Source organism: Lithobates pipiens, unplaced genomic scaffold, assembly GCF_037356315.1.
Source record: "Lithobates pipiens isolate NorthernLeopardFrog02 unplaced genomic scaffold, aLitPip1_a1.2 Scaffold_8, whole genome shotgun sequence".
NCBI lineage: Eukaryota > Metazoa > Chordata > Amphibia > Anura > Ranidae > Lithobates > Lithobates pipiens.
The window spans coordinates 669128668-669147061 of record NW_027507903.1 but is presented as its reverse complement, the minus strand read 5'-3'; the positions used below and the strand labels follow the sequence as shown (position 1 = coordinate 669147061).

Below are 18394 nucleotides of genomic sequence, written 5' to 3'. Positions count from 1 at the left end.
AACAACGTAAATATTGTTCCAACGTTTGATTAGTGCGTTCGGTCTGCCCGTTTGTTTGGGGATGGTAAGCTGAAGAGAAATTTAACTTGATACCCAGAGTTTCACACAATGATTTCCAGAATTTCGACGTGAATTGAACTCCACGATCAGAGACAATATCGCCGGGAATTCCATGGAGTCTGACAATTTCTCTAATGAATATTCTGGCTGTCTCGGTTGCAGATGGGGTTCCCTTCATGGGAATAAAGTGTGCCATTTTAGAAAAGCGATCCACCACCACGAAGATAGAGGAAAATCCTTCAGAGGGAGGAAGCTCAACAATAAAGTCCATTGCGATCTTATCCCATGGTCTTTCAGGAATAGGTAATGGCCTTAATAATCCCCAGGCTTTATTTTTGCTGTTTTTATTCCGGAGGCAGGTTGAACAAGAGCTAACATAGGTCCTGCAGTCTTTCGCGAGGTTTGGCCACCAGAAATGTCTTTGAACTAAATTTGTTGTTTTGTGACTCCCGAAGTGACCCGCCAGGGGATAGTCATGGCAAACCTGTAAAACGGAGGCGCGAAGGTTTTGAGGGATGAATAATTTGCTTCCTCGCCAGAACAGACCATCTTTTTCTTGAAGGTTCATATCTGGAGGGACTGATGCACCTCGAGATGACTGCCGAACCTGTGATAAAAAACTGATTTGTGTTAATAGGAAGTTTCCAGCTTGCAAAATAGTGTCTGGAGGGGATGAGGCTTCAGTTTCAGAGAACATGCGGGACAATGCGTCGGGTTTACTGTTCTTGGATCCTGGTCTGTAGGTTATGTGAAAATTAAAACGGGAAAAGAAAAGAGCCCATCTTGCCTGCCGGGGCCTGAGTGGCTTAGCTGTTCTGAGATATTCTAAATTTTTATGATCTGTAAAAATCAATACTGGATGTGTTGCCCCCTCAAGAAGGTACCGCCACTCCTCCAAAGCCAGTTTGATCGCCAGGAGTTCCCGGTCTCCCACATCGTAGTTCTTTTCTGATGTATTGAGTTTTTTGGAGAAGAACGCTACAGGATGCATTAATGATTTAGGCCCTTGGCGTTGAGACAGAATGGCACCTACGGCGTTTTCTGAAGCGTCTACTTCCAGAGTGTAAGGTAGAGCAGGATCAGGGTGCTTGAGTATTGGGGCTGACGTGAATAATCCTTTTAGTTTATTGAACGCAGCTTGGGCCTCGATGGACCATCGAAAACGGTTTTGTTTGCTGGTCAGTTGCGTGATGGGGGCTATGACACTGGAAAAGTTTTTGATAAACTTCCTGTAAAAATTAGAGAATCCAATGAAGCGTTGTACCCCTTTTTTATCAGTTGGAGGTGGCCAGGATAAAATGGCTGAAACCTTTTGAGGATCCATCTCTATTCCCTCAGTTGATATTACCAGACCCAGGAAGTGAATGGTCTGCCGTTCGAACTCGCACTTCTCGGCCTTGGCATAAAGCCCATGTTGCCTTAATCTCAGGAGAACTTGTTTCACATGGTCACGATGGGTTTCTAGAGAGTCTGAAAATACCAAAATATCATCCAAATAAACAATTACAAATAAATCCAAAAAGTCCCTGAAAATGTCATTAACAAAATGTTGAAAAGTGGCTGGGGCGTTGCAAAGTCCAAATGGCATGACCAGATACTCAAAGTGGCCAAAACGGGTCCGAAAAGCCGTTTTCCATTCGTCCCCCTTACGGATTCTGATTAGATTATAGGCCCCTCGTAAATCCAGTTTTGTAAATATTTTGGCTGATCGAAGTCTCTGGAATAATTCTGGGATTAATGGAAGGGGGTAGCGGTTTTTAATCGTCACTTTATTCAAATCCCTATAATCCACACATGGGCGGAGCGAATGGTCTTTTTTTTCAACGAAAAATATTCCAGCACCGGCTGGAGAAGATGAATGTCGAATAAAACCTTTCTTGAGGTTCTCATCAATGTATTCTTTGAGGACCAGGAGTTCGGGTTCTGATAGAGGGAATATCCTCCCGAATGGAATTTCGGCTCCAGGCAATAACTCGATTGGGCAGTCGTAGACCCGATGAGGAGGTAGTGTGTCCGCCTTTCTTTTGTCAAACACGTCCAGGAATTTGTGGTATGTGGTTGGGACCAACCCCTGGAGCTCAGATGTAAGACCCGAACAGGCAATGACCGGAACCAGGTTGTTTGAGGTCCTGACACAATTTTGGAGGCAGTAAGTGGAGCGAAACACTACCTCACCGGTTATCCAGTTTATTTGGGGATTATGGGCTTGTAACCATGGTATTCCCAAGATGATTGGAAAGAGTGGTGAAGAAATGACATCCAAGCAGATTAATTCTTGGTGACCGGATAGAATGTTGGCGAGCAGTGGTTGAGTCTCATGGGTAATGGGACCTGATCTGATGTTGGATCCATCTGCTAACCGTATAGAAAGTTGGCGTTGCTTGAGAGCCAATGGAATGTTGTGTTGCAGAACGAGAGTATGGTCAATGAAGCAACTACAGGCGCCCGAATCAATTATAGCTTGGACCTGTAGTGTTCCTCCTGGAAGCTGTAAGGAAAAAGGAACAGCTATATGAACTGATTTCGTCAGAGGTAATGCATTGGATACAGGAGGTGAGTCTTTGAACTTACGAATTTTATTGGGACATGCATTCGCATAGTGACCAGCTTCCCCACAGTAGAGGCAAAGGTTATTCTGACGCCAGCGTAGCTTCTCCTCTGAAGACAATGGTGAGCGAAGTAATCCTAGTTGCATTGGCTCTGGAGCTTCGGAGATGGGAGCAGGTGTAGAGGTAGGAGGATAATTAGGAACCTTGGGTAACATCCAGGTGGGGCGAAACTGACCAACTCTTTCAGCTCTCCGTTCCCTAAGACGGCGGTCAATTTGGATTGATACCTGTATGAGGTCTTCCAAAGAACTGGGAACTTCGATGCGGGCTAATTCATCTTTCAATGGTTCAGACAGTCCAATGCGGAATTGGTAACGTAGGGCGGCGTCGTTCCATTGAGTGTCAGAACTCCACCGCCTAAAGTCCGTCACGTAATCCTCTACAGGTCTGCGACCCTGTCGCAGAGCATGGAGACTGGCCTCAGCAGTGGTGGCACGCTGAGGATCATCGTATAATTTAGCCATCTCATTCAGAAAAGAGTCCGTGGTGTCAAGCAGGGGGCTGGCCTGTTCCAAGAGGCGATGGGCCCAGGTCTGAGGTTCCCCCAGAAGCAAGGAGACGATGAACCCAACTTTTGTGCTTTCCAAGGAGAAGGTGCGAGGCTGTAGCAGGAAGTATAATTGGCATGCATTACGAAAAGCACGGAATTTGCTGCGATCTCCGGAAAACCGCTCTGGTATAGGAACTCGAGGCTCCGGGGATGGCACCACTATTGCAGGCATGGATGCTGGAGTTGCCGGACTGGCGGACCGAGACGCTGTAGCCCCTTGGGAGGCAGTAGTGTTTGGAGATAATGACTCCACCCTCTGCTCGAGTTGATGGTAACCATCTTGCAAGCCTTGAACTGCTTGGGTAAGGGCAGAGATCTGTTGGCACAAAGCGTCCAGAGGTGAGGCCCCCCTGTCTGACTCCATGTTTCGGCTGGATCGTACTGTCACGTACCTTACAGCGGAGTCAGACTGCTGAGGGTGGCCTCTCGCACGGTTCCGGTCACCACGCCCCTGGAGATGGGAACAGGGAACGTGAGGACACGAAAGGGTGCAGGTGCCTGCAGATGGAAGTAGAAAGCCTTGAAGATGCTGGGTCCTCACGGAAGAAGAGATGTAGATCGGTCACGTAGGTAGGCACCAGAAGACCAGCAGGTGTGCAGGGAACACTACGTGTCTGAAACAGGCAGGGTCGGCAACTGGCAGGCAATGCGGTACAATAACAGGAGACAGGTGCGAAATCAGGAACAAGCAAGGGGTCTGGTAACGTGCAGGCAAAACGAGGTACCGAATCAGGAGACAAGCCAAAGTCAAAAGTCCAAGCCAAGGTCAGAGGTGGTTCAGGAATCCAAGAGTGGGTATCAGGAACGGGTCAGAGGAGCAAGGATCACAGGAGCAAGGTCACAGGAGCAAGGTTTCAGGAACAAGATCACAGGAGCAACGATCAGGTCTTACAGGAACAGCTGAAGACGATCCAGCATTGGTGTCAGGCCAGGGCCCTGTTTATATAGAGGGAAGTGAGCCAGGATTGGTGGAAGTGGCCGTCCGTGCGTGAAGACGTACATCCGTTCAGTTTGCGCGGGTGTTTTCGCGTGTTCGGATTGGCGTACATCCACGTGTTCGGATTAGCATACGTCCGTTCGTCCTGGAATTCGTACGCCTCTGACGGAGACACCTCGCATGGCGCCTGGAACGAACGGGAACTACTGCTATACGGGAACGGGCATAAGTACGGTGAGTTCCCTGACACTGTACCTCACTCAACCCTATGTACTGTAGCACCCTAGACAGACCAAGTTACCAGTCCTGATAAAGAGCTTTGTGGAACAAGTGAGTTGTGAATGATTAGCAGACTGCAGCAGAAGGGCAGCAGTCAAGTATAATATTCTTTCTATATTTGGAAGAAAGAATATTATACGTGTACAAGCCTATTACCATACCACTGATACCAGTCCTGAAAAGAACCTTTGTGGAACTAATAGTAACAGCAAGTCTTTAAACTGACCCTCACTGCCTGACACACTGCTTCCTGCCTGTCCCTATAGAAAGTGGCAAAAAAGAGGAGACTGGAACAATTACTGGTTACTGGAATAGCTCTTTTGTGGACCTGATAGTAACAGCTAATGATGATGATGATGATGATGATGACGACTAAACTGACTCTCCCTGTAGCACACACCGTCCTTTCCCTTTCTCTAAACTGACAAAAGACACTCAGGCTGCTGCAAGAATCAGTAGCACAGCAAACCTATATACACCTAACACCTATACCAGTCCTGAAAAGAACTTTTGTGTACCAAATAGCTAGCGTTTTATCTGTCCCTGCTCCACACAGCAACCTTTCCCTATAGTGACAGAAGAAAGAATGTAAAATGGCCACCGGATCGGGTGTATTTATAAGTTAGGGGGAATGTCCAAGTGTCCATGTGCTGTCATGTCTCAATTGGCTGTCCTGTACCCCATGATGGATGTGTCATCATAGGTCAAAGTTCTTTTACGCATTAAACACGTAAGTCCGCCGGGGCGAACGACGGGAAAAGGCGAGCGAATGAGCGGACCGCGAACGGCCGAAATTCGCCGCAAAACGACCGCCGGGCGAACCGTTCGGCCATCACTAATGATCACACCAAAGTCCGACTGTCTAGAACACGATGACGTACGATGGGACTAGAAAAAGGAAGTTCAATAGCCAGAAGCCAATAGCTGCCCATGCGTCGTTTTTGGACCGTCGGAATAGCACACAGACGAACGGTTTTCTCGGTTCCAACAGAAAGATTTGAAACATGTTCTATTTCTAGGTCTGTCAAAATTTTGGGGAAAAAAAGTCAGATGAAGCTCACGCACGAACGGAATGTCCGAAGGAATCGTTCCGTCTGACTTTTTCTGCCGGAAAGTCCTCTCGGTGTGTATGCGGCATCAGACTATAATTCATAGAATCATAGGGGGGTACGTGTGCGTGTGTACTGACATCATGGCTTTCAGCTCCACCCTATGCGTTTCATCATAAATTACGTCATCGGGGTCACGGAGGCCACTTGGAGCCAATCACCTTAGAACTAATGTTGACTTCACTTGTTTAAGTGCTTCACATTTTTTGTTTTATTGTTCATTGGTATAGTGTATCTTATACATGGTGTGCTGACAGCTCATTTTTATATTCTGTTTTGTCACCTTTAGTGCAGCTATTGCTGTTTTTTTTTTTTGTTTTATTTTACATAATTTTTAGCAGATCTTGGTGATTTATGAGCTGCTTTGCCTCTGTTTTCTTCCTCCCCCTCACCGTTGATAAAGAGATATGTGTCTGATGATGACATACTCATACACTTTGAGCATGTGGAAGCGGGGCACTTCCTCTGAGGCTAGACCTCCATTGGTCATTTTTATTTCTTGCTATCACTTGGAAATGAGTAACAATCTTGACCCATCTATTCTGGGAGTGCGCTTGTTCAATCCAAAGAGGGAAAGACCCAGACAATTTATCTGTTGCAAATGGCAACACTGTTTGTAGCTTTTTGGATTTTCATTCCAATATCATAATTAACCTGAGACAGCATTGGGACACCAGTCCAGCCCAGGCAAGCCTTCGTATTAGTGCACCAGGGGTGAAGAGCAGCAACAGTCACCAGGATCCTTCATTCAGATAGGTACTCACTGTATTACCATTAGTTTTTTTGGAGGGCGGCAAACAACCCACCCCCCCATCTGCCAATCAGTCTGGTATTTACCTCTTCTAGGTGGCAGGTGTTGGATTGCGGGCAGCGGCTCCAGTGTCCTCATAGTGGCACATGGCTGGCGGTGGGCTGCGAGTTCCAATGTCCTTTCCACCACGGCTGCTGCCGTGCGTGTTCTCTCTCCTTCTCTTTCTCCTAGGCATCCAATAGGATCGTCTGATGTTTTGGCCAATCGGGAAACAGGTCTCAGACCCGCTTCCTGATTGGCAGGGAGGAGATTTAGTGTAAAAATAACAAATATTAATTTTCAACTGTCCCACAACTGGGTGGGCTCGGAGTGTAGTGCTCTGCTCCCTGAGCCCACCCTTTTTTGAGGCCTATTAGAGCCTCTAGTTCTAATCACATGCTTAAAAAAAAAATACCCCCCCCACTCATTGGAATCCATGCATCCAGCATCCTGTATGTAGATCAGGGGGGCGGACGCACGGATGTGGGGGGCAGCACTCATGCTCCCCTAAAGGATGGGCCGCCACCGGTTCCCAGGTACTCCACAGAGAAGCTTCCAGACCAGATACCCAGTGAAACCCCTTCTTTAGTGTTAAGAGAATTTGAAGCAGGATAGACTTCCAGCTGTGCATAGCTGGAGCCTCTCTTATCACAAGCAGAATCTTCAGCTGGGCTACCTAGAAGGGCAGCAGTCGTTTTGGCTGGAAACCTATTCTACTGGTAAAAGAAATTGTGTCTCAGGCTCCAGACTATTTATGCACTCCCCCAGCTACCATCTGGGCACACTCCTCCAGGAATTGTCTGGAACCTTATACATTTTCCAGCTGCTCATTTGACTCTCCACTACATTTTGGAAACCTCCAGAAGACCGGGAGAAGCAATCAAACCTGCAGACATCAGAGCCCAGAGCAGCCCACTGTAATCATGAGCTAAATTTGCCTAACCTAACAAGCAAACTATCTGAGAAGATGCTACACTGGATAGCCTAATTAAAGCTTCTCCCATACAGCAAAGAATCTACAAACAAAGCTGGGGTAAATCCAGTAGATGGCAGTATGGGGACCACACCAATGGAGATGGAGATAAGTAAGCCAATGCATCTCTAAGGCTCACCCCCTTCATCGGGGGTTGTATATTTTGCAGCCAATATTACCACCAGCAGGTAAAGTAGCATATAAAATTACTCTGCATTACAAGTCAGTGCTAATATTGGACGTGAAATACACAAACACATTGAAGCCTGTGTAAGCCCAGGCATCCCTGAAGTGAAATAACATACAAGATCCCCGATTAAGGGAGGTTGGGAACCCCTGTGTTGATTTTCTTATCTTGTTAATCTTTTAATAATAAAAAATAATAATTTGGTGTGGTGCCTTTACTACTATATGCTGGGACTAGAGAGTGGCTGCTAGGCCTGGGCATCATCACAGAGGGGTTCCTTCATACCCCAAAAGTGCTGGGTTGCGTCATGGGTTGCAGAGAAGCAAGAGATTTGAGGGAGTAAAGCAAGTATATGGGGGTTATAAAGGTCATGCGGTGTGTCTAACCTTCTGGAGACACTGGGGTTTATTTATTAAAGGCTAATTGGCCATTCACTATGTAAAGGAGGTTACACTTTGCAAAGAAAATTTGCCCCAAAGCTTAGCAAATGAGGCGAAGCTCTGTTGACTTCAATCATGTGAAACCAAAAATGCTGTTTACATATATTTCTTGCATGTGATTGAGTATCTCAGTCTAGCATCAGGCTTGGAGACCAGAAGCTACAGAAATAAAGAGGCACCCACTGACCAGCTGGATAAGTACAGAAGCAGGTCACCCTGGCACCCTGGCGCAGGCTTACCTGAGCTGCCGAGTCTAAAGCCGCGTACACACGTAGCGGTATGTCCGACGTACTTAGTCTGGCGGACTTCCCGCCAGACTGTCCGTCGGACTTTCCGAACGGGCTACTTGCCCACACACGGCACTTTTTGAGCAGACTAATACGGCATACCAAGTCCGCCGTACTATCCGCCCTACTTTTGAAATGAACGGACTCGCCCACACACGCGGAGGAAAGTCCGCTCATTTTGAACGCGTCTCCAGGTAGGCGGGGCCCGCAAAGGAGACGTCGCTGGCCCCGCCGCCTGGTATGGACTTAAAGGGGAACCCCAACTACGAAAAAAAATCGGCGTGGGGGTCCCCCCCAAGTCCACAACAGACCCTTGTCCGAGCACGCTACCCGGCCCCCCCCTCCTGAGCCGTACCAGGCTGCGTGCCCTCAACATGGGGGGTGCCTTGGGGAAGGGGGGGCCGCGCAGGCCCCCCCACCCCAAAGCACCTTGTCCCCATGTTGATGAGGACAAGGGCCTCTTCCCGACAACCCTGGCCGTTGGTTGTCGGGGTCTGCGGGCTGAGGGCTTATCGGAATCCGGGAGCCCCCTTTAATAAGGGGGCCCCCGGATACCGGCCCCCCCACCCTATGTGAATGAGTATGGGGTACAATGTACCCCTACCCATTCACCTGTAAAATAAAAGTACAAAAAAAACACAACACACGAGATAAAATACTTAATTGCACAGCTCCGGGGGTCTTCCGTCTTCGGGGGTCTTCTCGCTGGACTCCTCCGCTATCTTCTTGTAGCTCTTTTGCTAGCGGAGGAGTCCGGCTTTCTTCCTCTCTGCCGGCCTCTTCTTCTGACTTCGGGGGTCTTGTCCCCCTCTTCGGTTCTTCTGCCGCCGCCGCCTTCCGCTCTTCTTCTTCTTCTTCTCCAGGAGATGTTGACTCAACGATCTCTCCGGCCGCAATGCCAGGGACGCACTGCGCTGACACTTATATAGGGACAAGGGGCGGTGTCACATGGGTTTATGTCACATGGGTTGGTCACATGGGTTGATGTCACATGTCGACAGTCCCAGCATCCTCCGGGACTGTGACATCGTAAGGGGGCGGGGTCACCATGTGACACCAACCCATGTGACATAAACCCATGTGACACCGCCCCTTGTCTCTATATAAGTGGCAGCGCAGTGCGTCCCTGGCATTGCGGCCGGAGAGATCGTCGAGTCAACATCTCCTGGAGAAGAAGAAGAAGAAGAAGAAGAAGAAGAAGAATGGAAGGCGGCGGCGGCGGCAGAAGACCGGGCCTGTAAAAGAGCTATAAGAAGGCGCGGTGGCCCGGCAGAAGAACCGAAGAGGGGGATAAGACCCCCGAAGTCGGAAGAAGAGGCCGGCGGCGAGGAAGAAAGCCGGACTCCTCCGCTAGCAAAAGAGCTACAAGAAGATAGCGGAGGAGTCCGGCGAGAAGACCCCCCGAAGACGGAAGACCCCCAGAGCTGTGCAATAAAGTATTTTATCTCGTGTGTTGTGTTTTTTTTGTACTTTTATTTTACAGGTGAATGGGTAGGGGTACATTGTACCCCATACGCATTCACATAGGGTGGGGGCCGGTATCCGGGGGGGGCCCTTATTAAAGGGGGCTCCCGGATTCTGATAAGCCCCCCGCCCGCAGACCCCGATAACCAACGGCCAGGGTTGTCGGGAAGAGGCCCTTGTCCTCATCAACATGGGGACAAGGTGCTTTGGGGTGGGGGGGCCGCGGGCCCCCCTTCCCCAAGGCACCCCTCATGTTGAGGGCACGCAGCCTGGTACGGGTCAGGAGGGGGGGCGCTCGCTCGCCCCCCCCTTTCCTGGCCGGCCGGGCAGCGTGCCCGGACAAGGGTCTGTTGTGGACTTGGGGGGGACCCCCACGCCGATTTTTTTCGGAGTTGGGGTTCCCCTTTAAGTCCATACCAGGCGGCGGGGCCAGCGACGTCTCCTTCGCGGGCCCCGCCTACCTGGTGACCCGCTCAAAATGAGCGGACTTTTCTCCGGACGGGAAAAGTCCGCTCATTTCAAAAGTACGGCGGACTGGCATACACACGGCAGGATTGTCCGCCGAAATGCGAGTCCGGCGGGAAGATTGGAGTGCAACACGGCATTCTAAGTCCGCCGTACTTTCTGGTCAAAAAAGTATGCCGGAGGCTACACACGGGGGGATTGTTTGACGGACTTGAGTTTGCCGGACTTTTCCACCGGATTGTTTGATCGTGTGTACGCGGCATAAGTACTATCCAGTGTTCACCAGAGCTCCTTATGATGGATATGGGTTTTGTCTTGCATTGATTCCATATTCCAGGTCCTCAGGATCACCCCACCAGGAGGGGAGAAAGCCGAGTCCAGTAGCAGATATAGCAGTAGGGATCAAGCAGAAGCGTAGTCAGTAAACAAGCCAAAAGTCAGTAACAAGTGGTTTTATGCTGGAATCAAGAAGAATAGTCAGCAAACAAGCAAATGTTTGGTAACAAGTGGTTTCAGGCTGGGATCAAGCAGAAGCATAAATCAAAGGCCATTAACGAGTGGTAAAGAAGATATTGACAGCAGCAGGAGTAAAAAGCGTGAGAAATTGGCTAGGGAGAGCACAATAATCTGGCAAACAGGAAGTGCAGGAACATGGCTTAAACAGGAAGTCCATGGGAGGAACAAAAATTTCAAAGTTTAGCAGAAACAAGACACAAGGCAGGATTGTCCAATGGATCAGACAAGGAGCTGTCCAGCATCCAAGGTTCTGACATTGAGTGTGCTTTGCAAAGTGAAACGCCACTACATTCGCTAAGTTCTGAGGTGAATTCTCTTGCACAGTGCAACTCCCCTTGCAAACTGGACATTTTAGCCTTTTTAGGCCTCATACACACTGGACATTTAGCCAAGATGCATGAGGCTCTAGCATTTAGCTGTGACTGGAGGGCATAGGGGCCCCATCCAGACCTGCTGCCAGGAGCCTGTCAAACTCAATGAGAGTCTGACAGCTGCTGCAGCTGGATGGGGCTGGGTGATGCACTCAACAGTGCTTCCTTTTAGGGCAGTATGAATGCCCGCAGTGGAGACTGCTTGTGTTCTGGGCATTTGTTCCTGGGCCCATACTGCCCTACTTGTACATACCACTGTGTGCATCACCCAGCCCAGTTCAGCTGGATCAGTTACCAGGCTCTAATGGAGTTTGCAGGCAGTGGAGCTGTATGGTGCCCATGTGCCCCCCAGCATTAGCTAAATGCCAGTGCCTCATGCACGGGGGCTATATGCCCAGTGCGCATGAGGTCATAGCCCTTGTACACACGGTCGGATATTCCGACAACAAAATCCGTCAGATTTTGTCCAAAACTGGTGTTGCATACACACGGTCGGACAAAGTTGTCGGACAATCCGATCGTTCGTAACGTGATGACGTTATTTTGTTACGACGGGACTACTTTCAGGCTGGTAGCCCATAGCTTTGGTCTAGGAATTTGATCTGAGCATGCGTGGCACTTTGTCTGATCCGAATTCTCTACAAACGATCGGACAAAGTCCGATCGGATCACGTTGTCGGAAAATTTTATAGCCCAGCTCTAAAACTTTGTCAGTCGGATATTCTGATGGAAAAAGTCCCATGGAGCCCACACACGGTCGCATTATCCGACAACACGGTCCGATTGGTCATTTTCCGTTAGAATGTCCGACCGTGTGTACAAGGGCTTTGGCAAATATCTCATAAATAACATATATAACATGCACTAGATCACTAAATAAAGACTTTGCAAAAGCGTCAAGCGCTTAGAATGTGCATAATAGGATTACCTCCAGACAATCCTCTGCAAAGACTTTTTATGGTGACCTAATGTGTGGTATATGCAGTATGCAAACTTATGCCCTGTACACACGGTCGGACATTCCGACCACAAAATCCGTCATATTTTTTCAGACGGATTTTGTCCGAAACTGGTGTTGCATACACACGGTCGGACAAAGTTGTCGGAAAATCAGATCGTTCGGAACGAGGTGACGTTCTTTACGTACGAAGGGACTACGTAGAGGCTAATAGTCAATAGCTTTGGTCTCGTAATTTAATTTAAGCATGAGTGGCACTTTGCTCAGTCGGAATTCTCTACAAACGATCAGAAAAAGTCAGATCGGATTTTTTTGTCGGAAAATTTTAGATCCTGCTCTCAAATTTTTTCCGTCGGAATTTCCGACGGAAAAAGTCCGATGGAGCCCACACACGATCGGATTTTCCAACAATATAGACCTTTTCCGTCGGAATTTACGACCGTGTGTACAGGGCATAAGCCTAAATTGTTTTCAAATAACAGGACCCCACCTATAGGTTTTAATTGTTTTATGGAGATTTTTTTTTTTTTCATGTGCAACCTTTTTTGCAACTATTTTGCAATCAAATAAAGCATTGTAAATATTAAATATTATGTTAGTTTTGGTATAGGGGTGACCAAAAAGACTACAAATAGTGCTCATATTTTGAACAGTTTTCACCATTTGTCCACTCAATAAAGCAGGACTATATACAGGAGTTACATTTATGGCATTTTTTTTACATAAATATAATATTACTATAGATAGTAATGAATACCAATATTATATTATTATTATTATTATTATTATAATTATTATTATAATTATTGTTATTATTATTTGTTGTTGTGATATGGAAAATATAAATATATATTTATATATTTTCCAAAAATATGGAAATGAATAATAATAATAATAATAATATTAATAATAATAATAGTAATAATAATAATAATATCAATAGTATTATTATTATTATTATTATTATTATTATTATTATTATTATAATAATAATAGTAATAATAATAATAATATCAATAGTATTATTATTATTATTATTATTATTATTATTATTATTATTATTAATAATAATAATAATAATAATAATAATATAATTTGTTACTGTTGGGGGGATGTTTGTTTGGGGGATAATAATAATAATAATAATAATAATAATAATAATAATAATAATGATACAGATGATAATAACAACAATACTACTAATAATAATAATAATAATAATAATAATAATAATAATACAAATAATAATAATTTTATTATTATTATTATTATTATTATTATGATTATCATAATCAATTGTTGAGTTGGGAATGATAATAATAATACAGATACTTCTACTACTACTAATAATAATAATAATAATAATAATGTAGTATTTTGTTGTAGGGATGTTATCTGAGATACTGTAGAACCTGATGTGACTATTGGGCGGCACAGTGGTGTAGTGGTTAGCACTCTCACCTAGCAGTAAGAAGGGTCACTGGTTCAAATATGGTTCAACCACGACACTACCTGCCTGAAGTTTGCATGTTCTCCCTGTGCCTGCGTGGGTTTCCTCCGGGTACTCCGGTTTCCTCCCACAATCCAAAGACATGCAGGTAGGTTAATTAGCTTCTGTCCAAAAAATTGGCCCTAGTATATGAATGGAGACCTTGGATTGTGGGCTCCTTGAGGGTAGGGACCGATGTGAGTGTGCAATGTACAGGGATGGGGGCAAATGTAGACACTCACTCAGGTTGAACCGGATGGACTGGTGTCTTTATTCAACCTTACTAACTATGAAACTATGAAACTATAGGCTCTGTAAATTGTGCCAGAATAATAAGATGAACACTGGAAACTATCGGCAGTCTCTTAAGTTCTGCCTTTTGTCTTCCTTAAGAATTTCCTGAGGAATTTTGCACAATCAGATATCTTCTGGATCGGTCTTGCGGAGGAGAATGGAACCTGGGCCTGGGTGGATGGGACTTCTCACGAGTCAACACCAACGTAAGGCACTTTCCCGTCCTTCTTCCAAATCTCAACATGAAAGCGAAATACCTCATTATCACGTTTTTATTATTATTATACAGGTTTTACATAGCGCCAACAGTTTTCGCAGCGCTTTACAACATGAGGGCTGACATTACAGTTACATTACAATTTGGTACAAGAGGAATCAGAGGGCCCTGCTCGTTAGAGCTTACAATCTAAAATTATTTACAGATTTGTTATTGTTAGCAGTCCTTTTACATAAAGATCCTATTATTTATGGTCCCCTAGGAACATTCTAAAGCCATCTTGGCTGTCTGGGTCCCACCATGGGTTGTGTTCATCGTTAGTCTCGTTAGTCTCGTCCTGGTTACTAATATCTCTTGTCTCTTGGCAGGTTCTGGCAAGATGATAAGCCCCTTGACTTGCCTGGTCATAGTGATGGAAAAGAGAAGGACTGCGTACAGATTACGTACGGAGATCACTGGGAAACGTATAAATGTTCTTGGAGCTTTAGGTATATCTGTGAGAAGGAAATTTTGTGACCTGTGATCCTGGACATTACCATACTCCTGATATCTCTCTGCTATTCTGCAACAGTGTACAGCACAAGACCATTTTTCCTTCAGGGCTTTCTGGGACCTAAAATGAGAAAATCTTGAAACTTCCATTTGGAAACATCTTATTCTACAATCGTCAACTCATGAAAGGTCTCCACCAGTTTTCTATCAGCCATAGCAACCACTCTCAACAGGAAACAGAAGAAGGAGATAAGTTCTAATAACTGTAAATGAGTAAATTGCACCTGTTTGCAGAGTCGGAGATACGGGCTCCTTTACCTCATAGTAATCTACAAAGAGACATAAGCACCTATGCATTCTAATGCATGGAAGGAAGAGGACTTCACCCACAACCCAACACATACAAACTCATTCAGGTTTACTTAGTATTCCAAGGAGCAATGATGAATGTACAATAATCTCCTATCAACTGATCTGAAATTGTTCTTATTTCATATTTTCATTTTGTCATTGTCTGATTTGTACCTTCTCTGCTGAATTTATCTCTAGAATGTGATGCAATGCGTTCCAAAAAAAAAATCTCTCTTCTATTGTTTTGCCATTGGTGGACATAAGCTGGCCTTACAGGATGCCTATTATCCTTTGAACGTCATTCATCAGAACATTCTTTCTTCCCATCATCAAGTCAACTGATTTCCTTTGGAAGCCTTTTGTCGAGACCTGCCACCTTCACTGCAGTATGAAATGATTTTTCCCAATGAAAAACACATTCCCAGTTATGCCGCGTACACACGAGCGGATTTTCCGTCAGAAAAAACTTGGATGGTTTTTCCGACGGGATTCCGCTCAAGCTTGGCTTGCATACACACGGTCACACAAAGGTTTCCTGAACTTTCGACCGCCAAGGACGCGGTGACGTACAACACTACGACGAGCCAAGAAAATTAAGTTCAATGCTTCCGAGCGTGCGTCGAATTGTTTCCGAGCATGCGTAGGAATTTTGCGTGTCGGAATTGCTACAGATGATCGGAATTTCCGATCAGAACTTTTTCCGACCGAAAAAATTGAGAACATGCTCTCAATCTTTTGCTGGCTGGAACTCGGGCCAGCAAAAGTCAGATGGAGCCTACACGCGGTCGCATTTTCCGACAAAAAGCTTTCATCTGTCTTTTGCTGGCCAAATTTCCGATCCTGTGTACGCGGCAGAAGAATTTTGTTCCCTAACTATTAGACAACTGAACAAAGTTTCCAAAAATGAAACTTTTTGAACAAAATTCTTCTGGTGTATGACCAGCTTAATTTAAGAAATGACTAAATGAATCAATCAACTAATCAATCAATAGACATGTGCAGAGTAAAATATTTTGTTTCGGAATTTCGTTTTCGTCCCAAAAATTAATTTATTTAGTTACTCCCGAAATTCGTTTTTAATTATTTTGTTTTTCGTTCAAAAATTGCATTCGTCCGAAAATCCACATGAATTACGGTCGAATCTGTCTTTGAAGGCTTATGGTGTCTGTCGAATGTATAAAGAAGATTCGACAGAGCTAGTATATAGCATACTTTACTTTAGAACTCAAAGCCTATGGGACTCCAACGTTCAAAATCTAAAGTGCTAATTTTAAAGGCTAATATGCAAGTTACTGTCCTAAAAAGTGTTTGGGGACCCGGGTCCTGCCCCAGGGGACATGTATCAATGCAAAAAAAAGTTTTAAAAACGGCCGTTTTTTCGGGAGCAGTGATTTTAATAATAATTAAAGTGAAACAATAAAAGTGTAATATTCCTTTAAATTTCGTACCTGGGGGGTGTCTATAGTATGCCTGTGAAGGGGCGCATGTTTCCCGTGCTTAGAACTGTCCCTGCACAAAGTGTAATTTATGCAGGAAAAAAAGTCCTTTAAAATCACTGGCAGCTATTATGAATTGTCGGCTCCGTAATACAGAGAACACTCATTGAAATTCATTGATAAAAAAAAAAAGTGTGGGGTTCCCCTAAATTCAATTACCAGGCCCTTCAGGTCTGGTATGGAAATTAAGGGGAACCCCGTGTCAAATAAAAAAAAAAATTGACGTGGGGGTCCCCCTAAAAATCCATACCAGACCCTTTATCCGAGCACGCAACCTGGCAGGCCGCAGGAAAAGAGGGGGGACGAGAGAGCGGCCTGGGAGGATGCTTTGGGGTCTGTGACCCCTCAAAGCACCATGTCCCCATGTTGATAGGGACAAGGGCCTCATCCCCACAACCCTGGCCGGTGGTTGTGGGGGTCTGCGGGCGAGGGGCTTATCAGAATCTGGAAGCCCCCTTTAACAAGGGGACCCCCAGATCCCGGCCCCCCCTGTTTGAAATGGTAAGGGGGTACAAAAGTACCCCTACCATTTCACAAAGAAAGTGTAAAAAATAGTTAAATAAGACAAACACACTTTTGAAAAATTCCTTTATTAAAAATTAAAAAAAATTAAAAAAAGATTCCAGCGGTGGTAATCCACTCTTGCTATCCAGCGACGGATGATCATCTCTCCGGGGTCCAGCGATGACTGCTCTGATCCAACGCAGCGAATCCATCCATCTTCTGTCTCCACGGAGGAGACACTGCGGGGATCCCGGCAGCCTGACGTTTGTTATATGCTGAGGGTGGGGCCACCCTTCACCTGACCCCGCCCCCCTCTGATGTAACACAGGCAGGTTTCCGTTACATCAGAGGGGGGCGGGGTCACCCATACGTCACCCTTCACCTGACCCCGCCCCCTCTGACGCAAGGGGAAACCTGGTGTATTCCACCGAAAGGTTAGCTGGAATACTGTAATGGTTGCACTGCGGGAAGGGGGTTGTCTCTGAGCTGATTATACGGCTGGAGGCCTATCATGGTGAAAAAGGTCCCGCAGTGTATTGGTAGAATATGTGTCGGAGTTCGGGTACGTTTGATCTCTATTCAGCTTTGCGCTTCTGCAGATCAGGTGAGTAGTCCGGGTAAAAAGAGATCTTCATCCCATTATAGGAAATGTTCCCCATCTCCCTCGCCTTCCGCATCAGCATCACTTTGTCATTATAATTGAAAAATGTCATCAATAATGGCCTGGGGTGTCCTCCTGGTGGTGGAGCTCTAAAGGGAACTTGTGAGCTCTTTCTATTGAGAACAGCGCTGAAAAGGTCTCTTTTTCGAACAGTTCTATAAACCTTTTTTCCAAGAACTATATAAGGTTGGGGCCCTCACTTTTCTCAGGTAGCCCCATCAGCCTCACATTGTCACTGCGAAGCCTATTTTCCATCTCATCTATTTCTGAAACATATTTGTCCATCTGCTTCCTCATGATTTTAACTTCATGTTTTAGTGGGTGAAAGTCATCTTCCAGTTGTCAAAGACCAACAGACTGGGGTTAAGCAAGTTGTTACGGATGTTATATTTTGTTACATTTTGATATTGGAATTATTTAATATTGTGTTAATAAAAAGGCTGCTATGGCCATTTATACTCCAAATTAAGGTGTGGTCTCCTCATTTTAGAAGGGGAAATAAGGGGTGTTGGAGTACAAGTGGTTGAGCAGTAAAAGGAAGGTAGGGTACATCTGGACCACACTAGTCATGCCATTTTATTCCCTAGGGTCTCTGCTAACAGAAAATGTATAATGTTTGGGGGTTTTAAGTCATTTTCTAGCAAAAATACTGATTTAAACTTGAAAACAATAAGTGCCAGATAAAGCCTGGTTGGCAAGTGGTTAAAGTGGTTGTAAACCCTTTGCAACCACTTTGACCTACAGGTGAGCCTAGATTAAGGCTTACCTGTAGGTGCTCGAAATATCTCCCAAACCTCCACGGTTTAGGAGATATTTACACTACAGACTTGCAACGGCGCGCTTTAGAAACCGTTATTGTGCCATTCCTGAAGGAGGACATGCCGTGACTGGGGGC

General features: G+C 45.6%; 1 protein-coding gene across 1 annotated transcript in view; it reads left to right on the top strand.

Moving 5' to 3' along the window:
* LOC143961935 (C-type lectin domain family 10 member A-like) overlaps positions 1-17964 on the top strand; it is a 56613-nt gene extending 38649 nt beyond the window's left edge. Inside the window, exons 8-9 of the mRNA XM_077471268.1 lie at positions 13878-13984; positions 14364-17964. Of these exons, the coding sequence (XP_077327394.1) occupies positions 13878-13984; positions 14364-14511 (255 nt within the window). The 3' untranslated portion in view covers positions 14512-17964. The remainder of the gene's footprint in view (positions 1-13877; positions 13985-14363) is intronic.
* The last annotated feature ends 430 nt before the right edge of the window (positions 17965-18394 follow it).